This window comes from Podarcis filfolensis, assembly GCF_964270895.1.
Source record: "Podarcis filfolensis genome assembly, chromosome: 11".
In the NCBI taxonomy this organism is placed as follows: Eukaryota; Metazoa; Chordata; class Lepidosauria; order Squamata; family Lacertidae; genus Podarcis; species Podarcis filfolensis.
This window is the reverse complement of record NC_139613.1, coordinates 48,194,091-48,214,307: the sequence shown is the minus strand read 5'-3', so window position 1 is coordinate 48,214,307 and position 20,217 is coordinate 48,194,091. Positions and strand designations below refer to the sequence as shown.

Genomic DNA, 20,217 nt, shown 5'->3' with positions numbered 1-20,217 from the left:
AGCAACAAGACTTCGTTCCTCAAAATGAAATCAGTGGATAATTGAATTTGGTTAAATTGCTGTGCTTTCTTCTGTGAGAGCCAGTGTGGTGTAGTGGTTAAGAGCGGTAGTCTCATAATCTGGGGAACCGGGTTCGTGTCTCCGCTCCTCCACATGCAGCTGCTGGGTGACCTTGGGCCCGTCACACTTCTTTGAAGTCTCTCAGCCCCACTCACCTCACAGAGTGTTTGTTGTGGGGGAGGAAGGGAAAGGAGATTGTTAGCCGCTTTGAGACTCCTTAAAGGGAGTGAAAGGCGGGATATCAAATCCAAACTCTTCTTCTTCTTCTTGTATTAGAAAAGCAAAGGAAAAAAAACGAAAGCCCCATTTTGCAGGTATACATAGGCATATTCTGCTGAGTTTCACCTGCAGTTTTAATAATATTTGGAGGAACAGTAAAAATGTCTCCAAGAAAACAGCATGAAAGAAATGCACATGAGAACCCACACTTACGTTTTCTTCTAGACTTCCAGGGAGCCAGAACAGACAAACTGCTACCCTGTTACTAGAATAACACAGATCTCCCCACATTCTAAATACCTTCCTGAGAGCATATTTTAGGATTGACCCACTAGTCGATTGTAACTTGTTTGGGGATAGTTTCTATATACTGACTGTTGCTAGAGTGGTTGAGTTGCATCCAACACTAGTCGTACTCAGAGGAGACCCATTAAAATTAATCGGCATGGCAAATGTAGGTTCATTAATTTCAACGGTCCCACTTCACATAAAACTTAAATACAATTTAGCGCCATAATTGGCCTGTTATTGTCCTGCTTGGAGCAAGCACATTGAGTTAAAGTAATAAGGCAACAAGCTCATCACACTCACGGGTTAAGTGATAAGATAATAAGAATGATGACCAATTAATGCGTTTTTGGTCTTTTGACTGTCAAGTATGAATCACAAGAATTTATGTAAATAACAACGTGAATTCACCTAGTGATACTCAAGTTAAAGTGAAATAGCTGTGTTTACTCATTTCCTTTTTTTCTTGTATCACCATAACAAAACTAAATCTGTGTCCTTGCTATATTTATCTATGTTACTTAGTAGTTTCAGTATACAAGAATGTAGCATTTTACACAGTGAGTTTAACAAACAAAAGTGCAAAAAAATTCATTGATAAATTAGATCTGAAACATGAGAAATTGGTTGCCATTTCACCCAAAGAGGATCCTTTATCTTGCTCCAATATTTTTTTTGCCAGTTCACATTTCTATCACATGGGGGGGGCACCCTTCTTTTTATATTTCCAACGTGTGTCTAGATAGTTTTTATTTATTCTATGTATTTTTCAGGGGTGATGTGACATCTGGACAAGAATTTAAAGCAGTTCTCTTTTATGCCCATATTCAAGGAGAACTTACCGTACATGCATTTAACGAAAGCTTTCCCCACACATCAACTTAATATTTTCTCCAATATTTTGGGCCCATTTTACCATGTAGTCTTTGACTCTGTGTCATTTTTAATAATTGATGGATTTTCCCCAAAATACGTTTGTTTTTATTCTTAACGTCCGAAACTCTGTAGTATCTCTTATTTGTCCATCAGTTGTAATAAAATACTAGACACAATAATTTTGAAAATATTTGAACTGTGGTTAATCTCCCCCTTGCAACTTTCTTTTGGCTTCTAAATATGAAACCATATTCTCCTGAATTTATTAGATGTTTGAAAGGGTATGGTTGTTCAAACTATTTTATTGCAATAGCAGCTTTTCATATCATCTGTTCAAGTGCTAAAAGCCATGTCCTGTGTGCCAGGAAACAAATTAATGTAGGGTTTTACCTGCTGACATTTGGCACTTCCTAATTTAATAAAGAGAAAACAGAGAAACAATCATACACAGAGAGATCCTATACCTTCATGTAAATCAGAGCTAACTTTTCAGACAGGCACTGGGGATTCCTGGCACAAGATTTTAAAATCTCCCTGCAAAGAAGGGGAACAGAACAGACAGAGCCACAGACAGACAGTAGCAGATGTAGACTTACCACTGGAACAGTTGGGTCCACCCCAGCCAGGCTCGCACTGACAGGTGTTTGGAGCAATACAGCGACCATGGATACATTTATCAGCACAGTGAGCTGTCAGAGAAAGAGGGAAATCATCAAAGAAAGAAGGAATATAAATACTGATTTTTTTAAACCACCTACTTTCCATAATCCAGCTGTTTTATACTGTCTCTGGTTTCTCCTAAAAAACAAAGACTTATTTAGCATATTTAAAGTTTTTAATAACTTCCCCACATTTACTGGGTGTTTAATATCCTTGGATTGTCCTCTCTAGTTTCAGAATTTTGGAAGGAATTTCACCATGGCTGCTTCAACTTTATACATCTATCCAGATAGGAAAAAGCAGCTCTTGTCCTTTAGTGACTCTATATTAGCAACTGTGTGCAGGAAAGGTGCTTGATAGAGCAATCGTAACCAGGTCAGGGAGGAGGAGAATTGGGGAGTCACACCCACATCTGACTTCTGCTGGTAAGGATGAAAAATAAGGACAGGTTTTTTTGTCCATCTTTGCTGTGCCAGCTCCATCGGGTGATCCACATGGCTTCTAATTCCACAGATTCATAGCCTCTGGCCCCTTGCTCCCACAGTGCCCTATTTCTGAGCTTTTATCCATTCAGGCCTCTGCCACAGGAGAGCCCCCCTGCCATCTCTAGAAGCATTCATCTTCTCCAGTGGAGAGATGATTAAGCTGCATCATAATTACCCTCCCCTTCTGTTCCTGCTCTCTTGTTTTCTCTCTCTCTTTTTTGTGTGTCACATACGCGGGTGATATACACCATTTATTTGGCAACCATTTATTGGTCTTTTCTTAATTTTGATATACCAGTAAGTCTCATATTTTTGCAGTCATGATCATCAGTGAATATGATAGCCTGTGGCTACTGCATTCGGAGGTAAAAGCAAGAGAAGAGAAAATATATATACAACAGCTTCTCTTACAACATTGAAAAAAAGATTCCAGTGGTGTAAAGAATGAAAAGGGTGGCATTGATTGCTATCAGATTTTCCTACAGGGCAGGTGAGTTCAACATTTCCCCTAACACTTGTATCTGTTGAACATCCTTACTATGGGTCTCTACAATTAATCCCTGGTTCTAAAGTCACAATCAGCACTGCAGATAATGTTGCAGTCCAAAAAATAACAAATACAGTGGTACCTTGGGTTACATATGCTTAAGGTTACAGACGCTTCAGGTTACAGACTCCGCTAACCCAGAAATAGTACCTCGGGTTAAGAACTTTGCTTCAGGATGAGAACAGAAATTGTGCTCCGGCGGCACGGCGGCAGCGGGAGGCCCCATTAGTTAAAGCGGTGCTTCAGGTTAAGAACAGTTTCAGGTTAAGAACAGACCTCCGGAACAAATTAAGTACTTAACCCGAGGTACCACTGTAGATGTAAGGGATAGAGCCCCTACTCTCAACACTTTACCCTGTATAAGGTGTTAAAAGGGCAATTATCCACTGAATACAAGTACCTAAAAACTGACATGAACATATGTAAGACACATATGTGAGAAACAGTAGATACAACCCTCCCTTTTCCCTGGGTCATTATCCCCTCTTCCTGTTGTCTTCCCTGTTGTCCTTTCCCTCTTGCTTCCTACCACAGCATTCCATGACATTTTTTGTAAAATGGTGCCAATCTGCATATTAAGCATGCTTCTAAGGCCATGGCATTCTGAAGAGTTTTGATTAAAACAAGATTAAATTTTGGTCTTCATATGCTAGGAAACATTAAAAAAATAATAGCACAGCTGCTAGGGAGATATGTCACACACTAGAAGCAGCTGTAAGAATATTTACGTTTGGACTGAGTTCAAAGACTTGCAGAGTTTTAGGAAGGTATAAGGGGATGTGTTTGTATCATGGCTTGCCAATAAATTTTAAGAGCAGATGCAGGAAAATGTTGAAGTACAAAGCCTAGTGTACATTGCAATGCAATGCTACACAATTACCCGAAGGTATATCTTAATACATTCAGTGGGGCTTGCTCCCAGGTGTGTGGTTAGAGGACTGCAGCCTTAAAGTCCAGTTTTCTATTAGGAATACAAGGAGCTGCAGCATCAGGAGGCTAGCCTGACCTGCGTTATCTAACTGCCTGTAATAACATAATAAAGTGGTTTTCTCAAAGCGACTGGAAAATTACTGCTAGGCACAGAACAATGTTATAAACATTATTATTGCAACTTTTGACTGGAAACCAGAATCTGCCTTTTTCTGCATCCGATCATTTTTGTAAATCTATAGAAAAATATCTTGTGTTGGGCAAGTGTTGTGTCTTCAGGAACTTGGGAAGAGGTTTCTTTCTATTGCTGCTATTGGATAGCTTTAGCATAATTAGGAATAAAAAGTTTTGTGTCTCTTGTGTAGGAAATGTATATTTTTAGTGCATTCTGCAATTTCCTGAAGACACTGGGGATAGAATCTGAGACTGTTAGTATGGTGCTCTAAAGCCCGTCCACCTATAAACATCTGTCAGATACAGATGTTACGAAGTATTCCCTTCTCAAAGGAGAACATGTCAATATCAATTCTTTAGTGCTAAAAGTGTGCAGAAATTAATTTATTTGCAGATTATATTTTCTTCTGCAGGTAACAATGGCTTTAGACTTGCATTTGTATAGACAGCATGTTTCTGTTTTGCTGATACTACTGGGTAATGCCAGATAGTTTGCCATTTGAACAGAAAATCCTAATACCTACTTAAGGGGGCCTGTATGAGAGGGGGGGAGTGTGGAATTGGTATCTCGTATAGAATACTGAGTGAATTACAGTGGTATCTTGATTCTCAAATGCCTTGGTTCTCAAGCGCCTTGGTTCCCAAAGTGTTCTGGTTTTCAAATGATTTTCAGAAGTTGAACATCCAATGCAGCTGTTGGCTATTGTTTCCAGGGCGCCTGCACCAATCAGAAGCTGCGCCTTGGTTTTTGAACATTTCGGAAGTCAAACAGACTTCCGAAACGGATTAAGTTTGGCGCTTTTGTTTTTGCTATTTATTTTGTTTTTTGTTTTGTTTTTTAGGCTTTTTCAGTTAATTTGTTTTTGTGACTGTGTGGAACCCAGTTCAGCTACTAATTCACTGATTGTGTGACTGAGGAAATTGATAAAAGCCATCCATCCAAACAATGACTATCATCAGTGCAGGTAAGAAAAAAATATTTTTAATTTTTATCATCTACAATACTGTCTTATTTATTTTATAGTACAATACACAGTGTTTCTGTACGCTGCTCTGGTTTGCCAGAAGCGGCTTAGTCATGCTGGCCACATTACCTGGAAGTTGTCTGCGGACAAACACCGGCTCCCTCGGCCAACAGAGTGAGATGAGTGCACAACCCCAGATTCATCCGCAACTGGACCTAACGATCAGGGGTACCTTTACCTTTACCTTTACAATGATTATTGCTTTCATTTTATGGATCAATGGTCTTGTTAGATAGTAAAATTCGTGTTAAATTGCTGTTTTAGGGGTTGTTTTTAAAAGTCTGGAATGGATTAATCCATTTTGCATTACTTCCTATGGAACGCTTTGGCTTTGGAACGGACTTCCGGAACGGATTACGTTTGAGAACCAAGGTACCACTGTATAAGAAGAAGAAAAGGCAGCAGCAGTAGAGCAGTGGCTTCAACTAGTCACCCTTTGGTTACTTTCTAGTTGAAAGGATCTTTGAGCCAAATATAATCATTTAAAACATCCACAAGAAGTTGTAATTTTCTTCAATACCAGCTATTGCCAGGGAAAACATAAAATAAACCACTCTGTTTTTATTTACAAGACCAACATGAAAAGTTGGCACTAGAAAAAAGGAAACAAACAATAAATGTTATTATCTATGTGTTCGTTCTATATGTTTTCTGCTTCTTTTGCTACTATCAGTGCACATGGGCAAATACAGCTGGAGAAAGTTTATTCCCCAGGGAAGCTCATTATCCAAATCAAGTATGTGCAGTGAGATGACAACATTTGGAGTCATCTCAGTCCATCCCAGAGAGCAGGACAGAAAGACAAGCCAGAAGCCAGCAACAAAAATTCCATGTGCACCCAGGAAATAAAGTGAGTTTTGTTTTATTTTTTGAAATGGCAAGCGGATGGAAGCATCAGGGAGGATGGACCTTGAGAATAATCCCTTTATTGTCATGTCACTCTCAAGGCCAATGTTCATGGAATCTCAGACATTCATCTCCATCCCTTCCTCTGCAGGAAGAGACCACATTTTTGTTCCCTTTTGCCTGAGAAAGCCACTGTCCACTTTTAATCTTGCACACAAGGATCTTCCTGGCTGACTGACAGCTGAAGAAATAATCAGTGGCTCTTCTAATCCTGGCACCAGAGATGCTAGACAGGAACTTACAACTGCCAACTGGAGCTGTCGGTCGAAGAGTTATGCATCCATCAGCATTGGCACTTACAACGAAAAGGAATTCAGAGAGGGTGAATTAAAATACAGCCTTTTCAATTACTATCAAATCTTCTTGTTGAAGTCAAGACAGACAGACGTGCAGGCCCCTAAGACACCTGCACAGGAAGGTCTACTATGGACTGAAGTTTGGATTAATGTAGCAGTAACCAATTGGTGTCACTCCATCAGGCACAATGCTTTTTGGGCTCCATAAAGAAATGATCCTACAGCTATATGAAAGCATACTGATAACTCCAACACAATAATGTTAGACCTGTTTTTCTGACTCCTTTTCTGTTTTCACTTAAGAATCTCAACTATGTGCTGAGAATCTTTTTTTAAAAAATGTTGTAGTTAAATACACACTAAGGCTATAATCCAATAAAGACTTAATTGTAGCAAGCCTCTTTAGAACTGAACATTTATATGATTACTAGCTTTAAAAAAAGTATACCAAACTAAATGAATTGGATGGGAAGCACTGACGATTAAGTGCTCTGTGATACTTCCTCTGCTACCTGAGGACAAACAACTGCTGTCATCCAGTATATAATCCAAACAATACATTTTATCTGAATTCTATTAGGTATTAGCAGTTGTAATTGAATCCCTAATTAACACATACTTTTCAGCTCTGCAAAGTTAATATTCTTTTCAGATATGAGTGCCTGTACTGCAATGACATTAGCCCTTAAACCAAAGAAGATATTGGACATGAAAAATAGAAAATTTTGACAACAAAACACTTTTCTCTCCAAAGCTCCATCAGGGTTCACACATGAGCTTCATTTTCTCTTACATGTTAGAGGCAACTCCAAAACATGCAAATCACATTACTTTGTGTGCACTGGTGCTCTCAGACAAGGAAAAGTCTGCCTGAAGTGGTTATTTGTATGAAAGATATAGACTATTCTGCCAAGACAGAGGTCAACCTGCTTACCAGATGTTAATGTTCAACTACTGAAAGCCCACTTCTTATTATCTGGCCATTATTGGAATCATCTGAAAAATAAATATTTGGAATTGCCAGCTGCCCTTGTGGGGCAATAAAGTGAGAAGGGGAAAGATTGTCATTTACAAGAAACAATTGGAAAGCAATGATGGAGGCTGAGGGCATTTAGCAGAACCATACAAATATCAGTACTGCGACTACTATCTATTCAATTTCTTACCTGCCCTTTATCTTACAGTCCCAAGGCAGGTTCAACAATTTGAAATCAAATTTTTAAAACAGTTTAAAACAAATTATAATCATAGTAATAGGGTGGGTCCTGAAGAAGTATATCTCAGGTATTGAATGCCAGGGCAAAGTGGTCCGTCTTTAAAATACAATGGAAACCTTACAATGAAGGTGCAAGGCATAGCTATGTGGGAAGGGAATTCCGCCATCTAGTAGCTGCCACAGAAAATGCCCTCTCCCAAGCCACACGAACACTGAACTTATTAGAGCAGTGGAGCTACCAAGATGGCTCCCTCAAGATGGGACGCGGGTGGCGCTGTGGTCTAAACCACTGAGCCTCTTGGGCTTGCCGATCAGTAGGTCAGCAGTTCGAATTCCCACAACAGGGTGAGCTCCCGTTGCTCTGTCTCAGCTCCTGCCAACCTAGCAGTTTGAATGCATGCCAGTGCAAGTAGATAAATAGGTACCGCTGCGGCGGGAAGGGAAACAACATTTCCACGCACTCTGGTTTCTGTCACGGTGTCCCATTGTGCCAGAAACAGTTCAGTCATGACCCAGAAAGCTGTCTGTGGACCAATGCCGGCTCCCTCAGCCTGAAAGCGAGATGAGCACCATACCCCATAGTCGCCTTTGACTGGACCTAACCGTCCAGGGGTCCTTTACCTTTTTTACCTCCCTCTGCTGATCTGTACCCTGAGAATATATGCAGGGAAGGAGGTGTTTCCCCTCCATATACTTGGGGCGTAAGTCGTTTAAGGACTTTGAACACTAATGTGAGTGTATTGAATTGGGCTTGGAAACAAACTGCTAACTGATTAAGAGCCTCTGTTAGTGTCAGCAGTCAATGCCACAGATTGATAGACAGTCAGCAACTTCTCACTTGCACAGTGCCAAATGAAGACAGCCCCTGACTCTACCCTTGCCTCCCGTCAGGTACTGTGCGCTTTCCCCTCAATTGCCCCACAGCGGATGTCAAGATACTCATCAGCAAATCACCAAACCAGCCTCACATTTCTTTAAAGAAGCATTTGAGTTCTCAGGCAATGGTCATTTGGACTCGTTCTCAGAGATCAGATAGTCATGGGAAACACTAATACACTTCAAGAGTTGCATGCATAGAACTGAAATCTTGATTACTTAAACAAATTCTAACGTGATAGTAGCAAAAATCAGTTTACTTACGGATACACATTTCTCTGCTTTCATAAAATCCAGGGCAACACTGAGATTTCCGCCTGTACATAGTTTTTTCTCCATGCCTATAGGCAGTACGGTAACTGATTCTATTAAAACACATGAAAGCAAAATTTGTTAACAAGTACTTGAATATAACCAACTATGGATAATTAGGGATATTGCTGACCTATAAATCAACCCTCCTTTTCCTTTGTTAATTAAGTATTCCTCTCACTAATTCTATATTGGACTGTTCAACTATTTCAAAAAATATCTTAAGACTTTCAGATACAAACATAAACAAGCTGAATAATAATTAGAACTCAAGCCAGCAATGCATCCTTCATATGTGGGAAACTGGATTGATCAGACATAACCAATCTACCCCAGAGGTAGTCAATACCCTCCAGATGTTGTTGGACTCCATCTCCCACAAGACTCCATCATCATGGCCAATGGTTTAGAATCATAGAATAGAATCATAGAATCATAGAGTTGGAAGAGACCACAAGGGCCATCGAGTCCAACCCCCTGCCAAGCAGGAAACACCATCAGAGCACTCCTGACATGTGGTTGTCAAGCCTCTGCTTAAAGACCTCCAAAGAAGGAGACTCCACCACACTCCTTGGCAGCAAATTCCACTGTCAAACAGCTCTTACTGTCAGGAAGTTCTTCCTAATGTTTAGGTGGAATCTTCTTTCTTGTAGTTTGGATCCATTGCTCCGTGTCCGCTTCTCTGGAGCAGCAGAAAACAACCTTTCTCCCTCCGCTATGTGACATCCTTTTATATATTTGAACATGGCTATCATATCACCCCTTAACCTCCTCTTCTCCAGGCTAAACATGCCCAGCTCCCTTAGCCGTTCCTCATAAGGCATCGTTTCCATGCCTTTGACCATTTTGGTTGCCCTCCTCTGGACACGTTCCAGTTTGTCAGTGTCCTTCTTGAACTGTGGTGCCCAGAACTGGACACAGTACTCCAGGTGAGGTCTGACCAGAGCAGAATACAGTGGCACTATTACTTCCCTTGATCTAGATGCTATACTCCTATTGATGCAGCCCAGAATTGCATTGGCTTTTTTAGCTGCCGCGTCACACTGTTGGCTCATGTCAAGTTTGTGGTGTCACCCATCTTGTATATGTGCCTCTCATTTTTTTTGCCCAAGTGCAATACTTTACATTTCTCCCTGTTAAAATTCATCTTGTTTGTTTTGGCCCAGTTCTCTAATCTGTCAAGGTCGTTTTGAAGTGTGATCCTGTCCTCTGGGGTGTTAGCCACCCCTCCCAGTTTGGTGTCATCTGCAAATTTGATCAGGATGCCCTTGAGTCCATCATCCAAGTCATTGATAAAGATGTTGAATAAGACCGGGCCCAAGACAGAACCCTGTGGCACCCCACTAGTCACTCTTCTCCAGGATGAAGAGGAACCATTGATGAGCACCCTTTGGGTTCGGTCAGTCAGCCAGTTACAAATCCACTGAGTGGTAGCATAGTCAAGACCGCATTTTACCATCTTCTTTATCATAAAGAATATCTTTATGATATTCATTACAAGAATATCATGGGGCACTTTGTCAAATGCCTTCCTGAAATCAAGGTAGGCTACATCCACTGCGTTCCCTTCATCTACCAGGCTTGTAATTCTGTCAAAAAACGAGATCAGGTTAGTCTGACATGACTTATTTTTCAGAAATCCATGCTGACTATTGGTGATCACAACATTCCTTTCTAGGTGCTCACAGACTGTTTGCTTAATGATCTGCTCCAGAATCTTCCCTGGTATTGATGTCAGACTGACTGGGCGGTAATTATTTGGGTCCTCTCTTTTCCCCTTTTTGAAAATAGGGACAACATTTGCCCTCCTCCAGTCTGCCGGGACTTCGCCTGTTCTCCAGGAATTCTCAAAGATGACTGCCAGTGGTTCTGAGATCACATCTGCCAGTTCTTTTAATACTCTTGGATGCAGTTCATCTGGCCCTGGAGACTTGAATACATCTAAACTAGCCAAGTATTCTTGTACTATCTCCTTAGTTATTCTGGGCTGTGTTTCCTCTGCTGAATCATTTGCTCCTAATTCTTCAGGTCGGGCATTGTTTTCTTTATCGGAGAAGACTGAGGCAAAGAAGGCATTGAGGAGTTCAGCCCTTTCTGTGTCCCCTGTTTGCATTTCACCATCTTCTCCTCTGAGTGACCCCACTGTTTCTTTGTTCTTCCTTTTGCTACGAACATACCCATAAAAGCCTTTTTTGTTGCTTTTAACCTCTCTAGCAAGCCTGAGTTCATTCTGTGCTTTAGCTTTTCTGACTTTGTGTCTACACGTGCTGGCTATTTGTTTGAATTCCTCTTTGGTGGTTTCCCCCCTTTTCCATTTTTTGTACACATCCTTTTTTAATCTTAACTCAGTTAAAAGTTCTTTAGATAGCCACCCTGGCTTCTTTAGGTACCCTCCATGTTTCCGTCTCATTGGTATTGCCTGAAGTTGTGTATCTCCCTCTTAACAAACTCCCAGCCATCATGAACTCCCTTTCCTTTTAGTACTACTGTCCATGGGATCTCACCCAGCACTTCCCTAAGTTTTATGAAGTCGGCTTTCTTAAAGTCAAGAAATTGAGTCCTAGTATGCTTGGCTGCTCCTTTCTGCTGTATAGTAAACTTCAGAAGAGCATGATCACTCGCGCCTAATGATCCTTCCACTTCTACCCCACTAACCAGGTCATCAACATTGGTTAGGACCAGATCTAAAATGGCTGTTCCTCTTGTTGCTTCTCCCACTTTCTGGACAATGAAGTTGTCTGCAAGGCCAGTGAGGAATCTGTTTGACCTTATGCTCTTGGCTGAGTTTGACATCCAACAAATATCCGGGTAATTGAAGTCCCCCATTACTACTATCTCCCTTCCTTTTGCATGCTTGGCCATCTGTTCCAGGAAGGCATCATCTATGTCCTCCGTTTGGCTTGGGGATCTATAGTTTAGGATGATGAGAGCTGCAATCCAACACCATCTGGAGAACACCACATTCGTTACCTCTTAGGGGGATAGATTTGAGTGTCAAGATCCAGCACAGGGTTAACACAGCAGAATTTGTGCACTTATACCCACTAATTTAATTGAGCTGAACTTGAAGAGGAATTTATTTATTTCAGAATTTAGTAACTGCTCTACATTCAAGGAATACCTGAGTGGTGTAGAGAAAGAAAGAAAAACCATTAATCCTATCATTATTAAGAACAGATATAAAATACAGTAATTTGGGGAGGCTTGGCAGAAAATAAAGTGAGAATTCCAGGGAACTGGGGCCACCATGAGAAAAACACATACCAGAGTCACAGCATACGTTACTGCAGTGGCTCATGGCACCATCAGTACAAGCATAAAATCTGAAGTGGCCTCATTTCTCTACTGTTCAAGAAGCATTGCAAAATGACCACCCTCTATGGTTATATCCCATATAACAAGATCCATCAAAATATATGGCAGGCATGCTACAGAACTGCTTGATCAATTCCTATTTTCAGATAGTAAAAACTGAATAAGCCACTGCATCAACATTATAAGTCTCTCTGTAATTCTCTAAAGAAAGGGAACATATTTTCACACTAGTGCCTCACACAATCTTCCACAGCCCAATAATCCTTTGTAAAATACAGTGAGCACTTGAGAGGATTATCTACCTCATAGTCTTACTTTAGATAACTTATACCCAGAAGCACACACATGCCGGCATGCAAACTATGGTTGCACTCATACGATCTCATTTGTGCTTGATATAAATTATTCTAGACTCTTTTTAACGTGAAACAATCTTTAATCACCTACAAAGGATTATTCTAGCAAAGCAATATAAGAACATAGTTTATTGTTTATAAGCGAATCACCTGTGTCGTGTGCATTTAAACCAGTTCAGAATGTCTGTGCAGCTGGTATAGTAAATTTGATCAAAAGGGTGTGGATAGGATTCTTGGACTGTAACAGAATAGCTGCACAGAAACAAAACAAAAATATTAAGTATGTACTGTACTAGAATGATTGTTAAGTTAAATAAAGTATAATTATGAGAGAAACAAATATATAGGTTTACCAACATTTCAGAGATATTATCTGTGCAAGTGAACACTCACCATGTTTCAGACAAAACCAATCAATTAGTCTTTAAGTTGTTCTACATCAAATACTATCTGCTTACTATACAGTAGTTACATCTCTGATTGAAGAAAAGTATTGTAAACTATGAGGATGAGCGGCAAACTTTTTTCTTTGGTGCAGATCTGAGTGCATATATTCATCTAATGTTTTGTCACAGCCGAAAGTAAGTGCCTGTTTTCAGCCAGCATCTACTAAAGGAGTTTTCCACTTTTTAAGGCAATGTTTTCTTCCACCTTCTACCATTTGTGTTCAGAAGTGTCCCAACAGATAAAGGAGGGCAACACAGCAAACATTAGAAATGGATTGTGAACCAGAATGCTTTTCTGCATTATTGTTCATAGTTAACATTTTAATAAAATTTCCAATAATATAGCAGATGTGGTGCTACAGTTGGATGATCCATACAAATATTCTTACTGTGAAAATGATGACCACAAAATGTGGGAAAATGTGATTTGCAGCTAGAAAAGCAATCTCGCCACTTAGATTTGAATATGTGAGAATTGAAATCCTGCTTCCTTAATTCCAAATCTACAGCAGTTTCATTATGTGGAGCTCATCTGAATAAACTTGTTTTGTTTTTTTAAAAAAATAAATGAATGAATACCCCTCAAAAATATGTATGAAAAGTCTAAATACAGTAACTATAAAGGTTCCTTGGAGAGCACCTACATGAATTACACAGGCCAGCTGTTTCTGTTTATCATTGCCAAAGAAAAAAGTGTAATTTGTTGACTACCATCTATTCCAGTGCAACTGCTAGTGGTATGGTAACTTTCCAGATGGTGGTTTATATGTTCTTCCCTTTTGCCACACCCCTAAATATTGGAAGAAGAATGAAAGAATGAAAGAATACTATGTTTAGAAATAATCACTAGTCAAACATATATATATATATATATATATATATATATATATATATATATACATATATATATGCATAAAATGATGGTTTCTACTAGTTTTAGGGGCTAGATTCAGACTTTGTTATGCTTAGAGAAGGCCATTTGAAATCTATGAGACTTAAGTTTAGGCAAACTTACGGTAAATCCCATTGATTTCAGTAGGTCTACTCCAAGCACAACTAATGCTGGATCAAACAACATGCAATCAATGCTTCAGATGTTTACATGAAAAGACACAAAAAATTAAAGGCTCCAAAATGAGTAAAAACAGCATCTGAATTTGCTTTTGCAAGCTTGGTATGGTGATAATGTTCACCCACAGCCCTTCAACTCTTTGTATGCATGAGAACTCCAGTGGATATGCTGTGCTCCTCCTGTATATGTAATTCCTTCATTCATTTAAGCAAAGGCGACAGATCCGTGCACACATCCCTTTGTATGCACAGAGCTGCCAGTGGAAGACACACTGAAGTGAAATTATAGCTGTATTTTCCTCTCATGTGAAAATAATTAAACCAACAAGTTCTAAGGTAGATTTTAAAAGCTTCATAATTACACCGGGATGGCTTCCAATAGGGCTAATTTGAATATGCACATTCTCCCACAGAGTTAATTGGATTAAAGGTATCCATTTATAGTGTGTCTGGTATTTATACAGTGGTACCTCGGGTTATGAACTTAATTCATTCCAGAGGTCCATTCTTAACCCGAAACCGTTCTTAACCTGAGGCATGCTTTCACTAATGGGGCCTCCTGCTGCCACAGTGTTGCTGGCGCGCGATTTCCATTCTCACCCTGGGGCAAAGTTCTCAACCCAAGGTACTACTTCCGGGTTAGTGGAATTTGTAACCCAAAGTGTTTGTAATCCAAGGTACCACTGTTACGGTTTTTATTTCCCATTCCAGGCATGGATATATTTAAAAGTAGAATGTGCGTGTGTGTGTGTCTCAGTGATGCATTTTTTTCTATATAGCTGCTTTGGGATATAGAGAACACAGATCTGTTTTCATACATGCAGTATGCACTTTAAATAAACATAAATATGGACATAAACTACTAGCAAAATAGCTCTTAAATGTTACCTCTCCCAGTGGCTACAGACATTTGGATCCTCAAGATTTAGGGATAAAGTTGCGGTCACCCAGTGGTACAAAAGTATGAGAGGGAAGTGAACAAACCAATCCAAATAAAGAACCATCTTTTTCACAGAATAGCCCTGTGTGAAAAGAGAAAACAATTGCTAATATTACTGTTAGGTACTTGTTACAACCAAGTCCAACCTTACATTGATGGAGGATGAAGCAACCTGTTTCAGATGGGACTATAGGAGTGGACATATGAAAATAAGAATTGGTGTCTGAATGGTGGAAAGCACAATAAACTTGGCACAGGTTATCATTGTATAAGTGGGGAAGAACTCATACTTCCAGTGACATGAAGGAGTCGAGAATTGCATTTTAGTATCTTCTTCAGCAAGGTAGGGGATGTTCTCGGATGCAGTTCTCGGATGCAACAGACTAGATCACACAGGTCACTTTTGTTTATTTAATATGCAGTGCAGTCATAGCATGCCTACTCAAAAGTAGGTTCCACTGAGTTAAGTGGCGCTTACTTCCAGCTAGTGAGTATAATTACTATTAATAATTAATTTAATTTGTATACTGCCCTATACCCACAGGTCTCAGGGCAGTTCACAACATAAAAGCACACTATAAAAACACAGAATACATAACAAAAACAAAAACAACCCAATTATCCCCCCCCCTTCCACAACACATTTTAAAGGAGCATTGGATGTCAATCAGCCAAAGGCTTGGGTAAAGAGGAACGTTTTCACCTGGCACCTAAAGGTGTATAATGAAGACGCCAGCATATTCTCCCTGGGGAGAGCATTCCACAAATGGAGAACCACTGCAGAAAAGATACATTGCCACCCTCTGGACTTATCATGGAGGAGGCACACAAAGAAGGGCCTCAGAAGATGTTCTCAGGGTCCAGGTAGGTTCATATGGAGAAAGGCGGTCCTTGAGGTATTGCGGTCCTGAGCTGTGTAAGTACATACCCTCCAACATTTATCTGAAGAAAGTAGGTACGTCCTATTCCATAATAATAATTTTACTATTTATATCCAGCCCATCTGACTGGGTTGCCCCAGCCACTCTGGGAGGCTTCCAATATATAGAAAAACATAATAAAACATTAAACATTAAAAAACTTCCCTATACAGGGCTGCCTTTAGACAGCTTAAGGATCGGATAACTCCATATCCTGCAACATTTCTCTGATGAAAATAGGGACATCCTACCATACCCTCAACATTTCTCCAATGAAATTAGGGACATCCTAAGAAAGAGCGGGACATTCTGGGGTCAAATCAGAAACCGGGACAGCTTCTCTAAATTCAGGGACATCCCTGGAAAATAGGCACGCTTGGAGGGTCTGTAAATACAGGACTGCAGCCTCAATCAACTTTCCACTGACTATTTATAAATGGGTTTCCTTCATTGCTCTAATTCTGCTTCTAGGGACATAATCAACAGAACTCATAGATGATTAACACAGCCCTTGAAAGAGTAGGGGGAGAGGGACTAAAAGAATGACAGTGAAAGGTCTTTAGGATGCATTTGTTTCCAACAAGCCATAGATCACTGGTAAATATTGGCTTGTCCATGGGATGTGACTCTGCTCTTAGAAGTTTCTATGTTTATTGCACAAGACACCAGTGTAGCCACAGCAAGCAAGACTGCTGCCTAGGATCATAGAAAGCCACCTTAAAACAAGCCACACCACTGGTCCATCTAGCTCAGTATTGTCAACACTGACTAACAGCAGCTCTCTGGCATTTTAGACAGACAACATTCCTATCTAGATATGCCAGGTATTGAAACGGGGATCTTTTGCATTCAAAGCAAACATCCTGCCATTGAGCTGCAAATATCCTGTGAGCAGCAATATCCATTCTAGATTTGCTTCCATTATCAGAGCATAGTTGAGGAAAAACCAGCATAAGACTGGACTGAGCTAAATTACATTCATGGGTTTCTGCACTTCTCAGCTACACAAGCCCTTTGTTCTATGCATGTCAAGATTTGAAAGCTCCTTAAGTAGCATTAATACTGTGGTAGTCAATGAGCTATATTAACCAGGAATGAAAAGTTGTGCACTTGCAGTTTAATTTCCAATGAAGCAGTGATTTCCCTTATTAAAGCAGATTATGCAGGTAAATTGTATTTCCTTTTCTTAAAATGTCAATAAATTTCCTACTGAATGCCTCTAACAAAAAAGATTAATGTAAAAAAGAAGACTCAACTATTTGCATGAACCCCCTAGTGTACAACTTGATTGCATCCTAGTTCTTTTGCTTAATTATTAAGGAAAATCAAAACAGAAAATCAGTACAACTGATTAGCATTGCTAAAGTGTTTATATTAGCAAAAAAAATGTAGAAGATTTAACTCTATCTACAGTACGCAGAAATGCACTTCTAAATGATACATTAATATAAAGGTCTCAAGGATTCCTCGTGACTGGATGAACAACACTGACAACACAAACTATAAAGGGGTTGAAAGTTTCATATGTCAGTTATGTTGGTTTATAAAGAACATTTTTAAAAAGATACCCAGTGACCACTTTTCAAGACCCCCAGATGGAAGATTACATAAGTGAGTGTCACCGTAGAAATGACATGTCAAGGTAAATGCTGATACTTATTGGAAGCTCTGTCTGAGCTCCGGCCAACCTAGCAGTTAGAAAGCATACCAGCACAAATAGATAAATAGGTATTGATGCAGTGGGAAGGAAAATGGCGTTTCTGTGTGCTCTACCTTCCATCAGTGTTTAATTGCGCCAGAAGTGGTTTAGTCATGCGGGCCACATGACCTGGAAAAGTCTGCGGACAAACGCCAGCTCCCTCAGCCTGAAAGCGGAGATGAGCGCCACACCCCATAGTCAAATTCATCTGGACTTAACCATTCAGGGGTCCTTCACCTTATAAAAGGTATTGGGTAGAATCCAATGTTAGTCCTACTCAGAGTAGACCTATTGAAAATTAATAGACGTGTCACCTGGGTCCATTAATTTCATTGAATCTACTATGAGTAAAACTTAGTTAGAGACAAACTACTGACAGACTGGCTATCCACTATAACTAGTGGAAAGATAGCATTGTTTGAGATTATGAGAAATAGTTGCAGTAGTAAAAAAAAAAAATCTTTAAAAAAATCTGGCAGTGGTAGATAGTTGCATGAAAGAGGACAGGATCTGAAATGAGATGGCACACTCTTGCATAACAATCAACAAAAAGGTAATGGTTAGGGGATGGTTTTCATTCAAGGATACTAGCTTGGAACACTCTCGCTAATCCCTTTCACTGAGGGATTTCCTAGTTTTCTTGGATTTGAATGAAACCTAGTGCAAATCTAATATGTCCAGTCCCTTAAGCAGGATTGAGATATTGTGAGTGAACCGTGGGCTTTCACACTCTTTGCCTCCTCTTAAATGTGAGTTTGCATTTTTAAAAATTCATTTTTTTGAAAAGAATTGCATTTGCACCATTGTTAATATTAACCATGGTTAGCTTCAAACAAAATTGCAATCAAGAACGTGAAGTGGATTTGTAAACACTAGTTAAAGTCCACCATTGTTCTAACAGACACCTGAGGGCGTCTTAGTCTGGCATGTGGCAGCTATCTGGATCCACCCAATATCAGAAAAGCAAAGAAATTACTGGTTTCGATTTTCCATTAGTATCCCTGGAAAAAAAACCGTACAGTTAAAGAAACACCACATATTTCCATTGGGAAAGGAAATTATAGGGCAATAAAAACTTCTTTGGGCTGACCATTCCAGATCTCTTTCAAAATAAGAACCCCCCCCCCAAAAAAAATTTAATTAGCAATGACAATTTATTCACATACGAGTCTACCTTTGTGATCACATATACCTTTTTTAGCGTAATTTTAATATTTTCTTTGCTAATCATATATTGAAATGGTGCTCTGTTCTCAAAAGCACTTTGGAGAAGCTGAAATCCCAGTAGTGTGCTAAAGGACTTTATAAATGGGAGTGTGTTTCCATGATCCGCAGAGCCCAGCTATCATCTAAACAGCTGCACATCATATGACAGCTGCAAGAATAGCAGGTTTAAAGTTTTCATCCACTTAGAATGGTGATTATTCTACTCACAGAGCAGCCCACAAAATGAACGGCACTAAACTGGTTTGGAAAACAACAACAATGGGTTTGGGGTGGGCTATTACAGACCCACTAGAACAGAGGTAGTCAACCTGGCACCCTCCAGATGTTGTTGTACTACAACATCCATCATCCCTGGCTTTTGGACAGGCTGGCTAAGGCTGATGCAGGTTGTAGCCCCACAATATATGCAAGGCACCTCACAGCTAGAACTGTATGAAATGGCATAAGCTGTTCTTCATACAGCTTTCTTTTTGTGCAATAAGGGTAGTGGAATAGTAAACAACTTTTACATCAGAATATTTGGCTGCTTGCTATGCAGTAACCAGAGGTACTAAATACAAAAAAAGGAAAGCAAGAATATGTAAACTAGCCCTGCTCACTTTGTGCCACACACAAGCTGGCGTCATGTTCCCTGTTTAATAATAATAATAATAATAATAGCCCATCCATATGACTGGGTTGCCATAGCCACTCTGGGTGACTTAACGACAAAATATAAAAACACAGTGAGACATCAAAAAACTTCCTGATACAAGGCCTCCTTCCGATGTCTTCTAAAATTTGTGTAGTTATTTATCTCCTTGACATCGGAAAGGAGGGTGTTCCACAGGGAGGGTGCCACTACCGAAAAGACCCTCTGCCTGGTTCCCTGTAACTTCACTTCTCACAGTGAGGGAACTGCCAGAAGGCCTACAGAGCTGGACCTAAGTGTCTGGGCTGAACGATGGAGGTGGAGGCGTTCCTTCAGGTACAGTACTGAAGCTGTTTAGGGCTTTAAAAGTCAGGGGCAATACTTTGAATTGTGCTCGGAAACGTACTGGGAGCCAGTGTAGAATGCTCAGCATCATTCCCAAAGAAGGGTGGCCATGCAAGTTCAAAGCAAGACTACGCAAACACAGATATATGCACACACAGGGCTACCTCCACAGGTATGAAGATCCCGGTCAGTGTTCTCACCCTCATGGTGGGGAATCTCAAGCCCATAAGCCAAAAATGGCCTTCCAGGGTTCTCCCTCTGGCCCTCCAGTTTATGCCAAAGCCTTCATGAGTCCTTTTGCCTGCCTGGAATGAGTCCTTGAACTGTGATAATCACTCCAACTTGCTTGCCTAGATGGGAGGGATGCATGTCAAAGCATGTCTATAAACCCCTCTGG

The 20,217-nt window shown here is 40.1% G+C and overlaps 1 protein-coding gene across 2 annotated transcripts in view; it reads right to left on the bottom strand.

Moving 5' to 3' along the window:
* MEGF10 (multiple EGF like domains 10) overlaps positions 1-20,217 on the bottom strand; it is a 115,544-nt gene that overhangs the window by 72,380 nt on the left and 22,947 nt on the right. For both annotated transcript variants that reach the window (XM_083576588.1, XM_083576587.1), the window contains exons 2-5: positions 14,947-15,080; positions 12,692-12,793; positions 8,823-8,923; positions 2,040-2,132 (exon numbers count right to left, since the gene is read on the bottom strand). In XM_083576588.1, the coding sequence (XP_083432714.1) occupies positions 2,040-2,132; positions 8,823-8,923; positions 12,692-12,793; positions 14,947-15,062 (412 nt within the window). In that variant the 5' untranslated portion in view covers positions 15,063-15,080. The remainder of the gene's footprint in view (positions 1-2,039; positions 2,133-8,822; positions 8,924-12,691; positions 12,794-14,946; positions 15,081-20,217) is intronic.